Source organism: Octodon degus, unplaced genomic scaffold (genome assembly GCF_000260255.1).
Source record: "Octodon degus isolate 3935 unplaced genomic scaffold, OctDeg1.0 scaffold00003, whole genome shotgun sequence".
NCBI classification, from domain to species: Eukaryota; Metazoa; Chordata; class Mammalia; order Rodentia; family Octodontidae; genus Octodon; species Octodon degus.
In genome coordinates this window covers 7603959-7609472 of record NW_004524579.1, presented here as the reverse complement: position 1 = coordinate 7609472, position 5514 = coordinate 7603959, and the positions used below count along the sequence as shown (strand labels likewise).

The 5514-nt window shown below is 40.7% G+C and overlaps 1 protein-coding gene across 6 annotated transcripts in view; it reads left to right on the top strand.

The window, feature by feature from the left end:
• Trappc8 (trafficking protein particle complex 8) overlaps positions 1–2624 on the top strand; it is a 93419-nt gene extending 90795 nt beyond the window's left edge. For 5 of the 6 annotated variants that reach the window (XM_004623556.2, XM_004623555.2, XM_023714120.1 and 2 more), the window contains 2 exons: positions 146–235; positions 1553–2623. In XM_004623556.2, coding sequence (XP_004623613.1) covers positions 146–235; positions 1553–1787 — 325 coding nt within the window. In that variant the 3' untranslated portion in view covers positions 1788–2623. Of the gene's footprint in view, positions 1–145; positions 236–1552 lie in introns of all 6 variants that reach the window. The other variant, XM_023714125.1, reaches the window with a different exon arrangement.
• Positions 2625–5514: the final 2890 nt, after the last annotated feature.

Genomic DNA, 5514 nt, shown 5'->3' with positions numbered 1-5514 from the left:
TTGAACCGTGGTCCCTGTGCTTTGCTGAGCTTGTTTTTTAAGTAGGTGCTTTAGACCACTGAGCCATCTCACCAGCCCCAGTGCTGTTATTTTCAAGGAAAAAAAATAATACGCAGCTAACCTTTTTTATTTATTTTTTCCATAGCCTTTGTTTAGTACCAGTCACACTTTTGCTTTCTAACTGTTCTAAGGCTGATGTAGATGTAATAGTTGATCTTCGGCATAAAACCACAAGGTAAGGATTTCTTCAGTGAAAGATTATTTCGTAGTTTAAGGCTGTTATGATTGGAAAGCAATATGATGTTTAGAGGTTACGCAAATAATTACCTCATGTGGATAAAGTCACTCAAACATACCCTGATTGATGTGGGTGTGGGGGGATATTGCAGAAGTGTTACAGAAGTATTAAATTTTTTTCTGATTATAAATAATATTTAAGACATCTCATTTTTCCAACTGCCTGCATTCTACTCTTGGGTGCATCCTACAATCTCTGACTTACAAGCCCTTTCTGAGCCTCTTAAAAAAATAAAGTACTACTTTAAAAAAACACATAAAATTCAGGTGTATACTGCTATACTTGATATTCCTAGAGCTAGGTCCTTGTTTTGGACTTAGAATTCTTTGGGTTCTTAGAAAAATAATTGACATATATACTGAATATTTCTGTGCTATTATCCAAACAGGATTTGGGATAGCGCTCTGACATCCACACACATTATTTGATTATTTGTGTAATAAATTAAATGATTAATGCCTTACTAGTGGATTGTTTTCAATATTATGATATTGTACTATTATAAAACATTTTTTCTTTTTAAAAATTTATTATTTATGTATTTAGTACAAGGTCTCACTGTGCATGCATCTCAGACTGTTTTCAGCCTCCCCGGGCTGGGATTACAGGCATGCACCACCAAACCCTGAGATGGCCTGCTTAGCATGCTGGGGCTGGTGCCAGTGCAGCTTGTGGTGCCAGGGAGTGAACCCAGTCCCCGCACTTGCCTAAACAGGTGCTTAGTTTGCTGAGCTGTCTTGCCATCCCTTATAAAGCATTCTTTATATGCACATGTAGTTTTGTATCTAGATAACCGAAAGTTGAGGTTTCAAATCAGATTCCGTGGGGCTGGTGAGATGGCTCAGTGGTCTAAAGCACCTACTTAGAACAAGCTTGGCAAAGCGCGGGAACCGCAGTTCAATCCCCTAGTACCACATGCCAGCCAGTCTTGCCCCCTGGTGGGCTGAGCTGCCCCCCCCCCACACACACATAAATAAAAATAAAAATAAAAAAAGAGAAAATGTTTAAAAAAAACCAAAAAACAGATTCCGTCATAGTAGCTGCTGGTGTGGGTGTCAAATGAGCAATAATCCACTGGGTAATAGTTGTGCATAGAAAACAGTGACTGTTGATGCATGTCAACTATTCTAGCAAAATCATTACATCATAAAAATATCTAAAACTAGAAGTGCTAGATGCAAAGTATATGTTAATGTGACTTCGGAGAAAATTTTGTAAAGGAAAATCTTAGAACTTACTGTTTTCTTCCTCTAGTCCAGAAGCATTGGAAGTCCATGGATCCTTCACATGGCTTGGACAGACACAGTATAAACTTCAACTTAAAAGCCAGGAGATTCACAGTTTGCAGCTGAAAGCATGCTTTGTTCATACAGGTGTTTATAACCTTGGGACTCCTAGAGTATTTGCGAAGTTATCGGACCAAGTTACAGTGTTTGAAACAAGTCAGCAGAACTCCATGCCTGCCCTGATTATCATCAGTAATGTATGACAGCTTACAAGTTTGTACTCAAAAGCCACAGGAATCAGCCGAATGGATTTTACAGCAGTGTTTGAATTCCCTAACTTGGTTTAAGGTTATGGAGATTGGTGTCTGTTCACTGCAAAAATACTTCAACTTGCAACTTGTCATTTTGTTGATGCAAAGCACGTTGGACTAAGAGTACTTATATTCTTTTTCTTTTTCTTTCTTTAAACCTTGTAATTTACATGCTCATATTGCAGAATTTCAGCATATCCATGCACCTTATTAAGCCCCATCTTAAAAATGTCTAATTCTGCTGTTACAGTTTGTTGATGGTATATGAATATTAGGAGATGAAAAAGAAAAGGCCTTTTTGGGAATATTCCTGTTAAGCCATTAGTCTATAAATCCCAGCTTTACTGTGAAGTTCTATAAAATATTAAATACAAATTTTCCTGTCTGGCTTCACACAGTACTCTAAAATCAGTTTTGAATTTCGGTTATAAAGTCTTCATATTTCAGTATCTGGTGGACCCTATGGATTATATACAACTTTGTAAAGAGAAATTTTTTCCTTATGCCTTGGATATAGTTTTGAAAAGGATTTGATTTTTCTTTCCTTGTTCATCTCAATGTAGAGTACACTTTCACAATGAGATTTTTTTGTCGTTAAGATCATATTCTTTATTATGTAACTTTAACAGTTGAGTTGATCTGTTTAAAATATAAATCTCAAGTTAATTAAAAATAAGCTTTTCAAAAATGTATTATATTTATAACAAATATACTGTACATAGAATAAAGACATGCTATTCACTGTATAGATTTACTAGATGCCTTTTTATAAACCTGGTTTTATTTAAAATAAATGCCAACCATATATAGCAGGTATCAGCCACATCTCCTGTGAAAGCTTTCTCATCATGTTTCCAAAATTGAGGTACTATAGTCTTCATTGTTAAGCTCCTCAATGGCTTTGTGATACATGAACAAATGCATTGTGACTTCAAAATGTCCTATCTGATGCTTGGTTGCAAATGTACATAATCCATTTTTAGTGTAGTAGAAAAGAAGGCAAAAATTTACTGAACCTGTTGGATTTTTCTTTCCTGTTGCAGGCTGGTGCTGGGTTTGACAGACTTGGTACTTCAGCCTTTGTGCTAAAGAGAAGTAAAAAGCTGGAATGAAACATAAAACATCTTCCTAAAAAACAAAGTGTGAGCAAGATGGTCGTTAGCCCAAATCTGGACAGATGAGGTGGGCATCATGGGGGCAGCTTTGCCTCTTGAGTTTTTACTCAGGAAGCAGCAGCCTGGAGCCAAAGCTCTCTGCTGGCTTTCATCACAGTGTGCTCATGAGGCGCATGCCTGCGATCCCAGGGCTTTGGAGGCTGAAGTAGGGAAATCACTATGAGTTCAAGGCCAGTCTGGGGTACAGTGTCTTAAAAGTCAGAGGGAATCTCAATTGAAAGGAGAGGAAAAAGGGTGGAAGATAGGAAAAAGGTTAGGAGGACTTCTGGATTCAAAATTCTTAACATACTTCGACTCATTAAGGAAAAGAGGGAGATGATAAGGCTCAAGCAGTATTGAGAACCTTAAGAATTTTCCAGAACACATCAAGTTACAAGTTCAAGAAGTTGTTAATCCAAAGGGCTGTTGAAGTTGTTAATCCAAAGGGCTGGCCAGATAACTCATTGTACTAAAGCACCCACCCCCGGGGTGCACTGAGATGGCAGTTGAGACTGGGTGTGGTGGCGCGCACTGGTAATCCCAGTGCTTGGGAGGCTGAAAACAAGAGGATCACTGTGAGTCCATTCTCTATAGTGAGATCCTGTACTCAATTTTAAAAAGTTGTTAATCCCAAATAACAAAAGGGCACACCTGTATCCAGGTGCATCATGTTAAAACTGTTGAAAGTGAGACCGGGGGCTGGGGAGATGGCTCAGTAGAATAAGCAAGGGCCTGAGTTCAATCCCCGGTTCTGAAAAAAAAAAAAAAAGTGGGAGCATAGAGACAGAAATAGTCGAATCCAAAAGAAAAAGCCAACATTCCCTCCTCCCCTCCTTTCCTCTTCCTTCCCTGTTACTTGCAAGCATTTTACCATTGTGGTGCATCCCCATCTATTAACTAATAACAGTAATGCTTAAGCAGATAATAAAAAGAGAACAAGTCAGGAGGCAGTGGGCTGTTTCATGGATTGTAATGACTCAAGCGGCAGTTCTCCGTGCAGCGGATGTCCTTTGGGAATGGCAAGTTCACAGATTTCACACAAAGCCGCACATTCCCCCTCTGCCTGACGCAAGACAGTGACAGTCATTTAAATCTAAGTCCTTCCATTTTTTTTTCCAAACAAATACACAAATCAAAGCAGATGAAATCAAGACGTAATCCATGCTTTTAGTACACTAGAAAGAGTGTGCTACTATCCTCCAACTTTCTATGGTGGAGAGTAGTTTTAATCATGACAGCCCAACTCCAGGTCTGCTGCAGGCTTTTGTAAAGTGGATGTGGGGAGGGTGGAAATCCCAGAAAACTGGGGTTGGGGGGGGGGGAGTGTAAGGAGAGAGGATGGTACAGTGGCAGAGCTTTCTATGAAAGGTTTCACTGAACTCCAGCAAGGGCTTTCCTGAAACCCGCTGTCCACTAGAGGGCACTAGGAATGCAATTTCGTTACCTGAGGTGTCCATACCATTTGCTTAGTTTACTGAGCCATCTCCCCAGCCCCTCCATTTGCCTTTAAAATGTCGAAATTAGCACTATGTGAGGTAACTTAAGGGACTTGACGGTGTTCACAGAGAATACTACGGGTAGTGTTTGCCTCTGACATCTTTTGATTAATTTTTATGTGGCGGTTAGGGTGGAACTCAACCTGATTGACTTTGGGGGTCTGCCCCAGAGATGGGTGTGCACACTGCTGGGTGTGCTAGCGTGGGTCTTGCAGGCACAGCCTGGGGCCTCTGTCTAGCCCCTGTGCCTTTCTGAGGCAGCTTTGGAAATGCTGGCCATGGAGCCTGGCTGTGGAGGGAGTCCCCTTCAGGTGTGGGCAAGATGAAACCTAAAGGAGTCCTTGAAGCCATGGAGAAAACTGGTTGATGTGTCCCCCTCATGACAGGACACAGGGCTGTTTTTTAAGGAGATTCTCAGCAATTATTTTGTGTCATTCATGTAATAGACAAGGCATGTTCAAACTCATGCACAGTTGCTCTGCTCTGTAAAATGTCAGTGATCCAAACTCTGTTAAAAGCATCAAGATTTGTGGTGATAAAGGTTTACTACATCAAGGCAAGGACCAGTAGTGTTTGAAGATTGAATACCTGACAGCGAGGTTTTCTAGAGGTGCTTGACTGACCGCTCTTGGGCACAATTCCCCACTGACCTACTTCCTTAGTCTCGTGCAGCATCTAGCTGCGACACCTCGCTGAGGTTCCTGGGCCATCTCCTAAGACACAAGTTACGTGACTAATATGAGTGTGGGTAGTAGTGCCAGTCATTCCTGCTGGTGGAACGCAGGTCTTCCTGGGATTCTGCAGAAATAAACCATTGTATCCGTGGGGCACTACCTCTCCAAAGCGTACACCAAACTGATGGCTCATTCAGTGCAATACAAGTACCATGGCACTTTGGGTAATGTCCTCCAGTCAGGAGCAGTCTCAGGAATGACCTCCATTTTGGTGGCTAAATTTTCAAGTTGAATAACCCACGTTCTGAATTTCATAGTTAAAAGTTTCTAAGTTTTTATGGTACTTTGTTTGGTT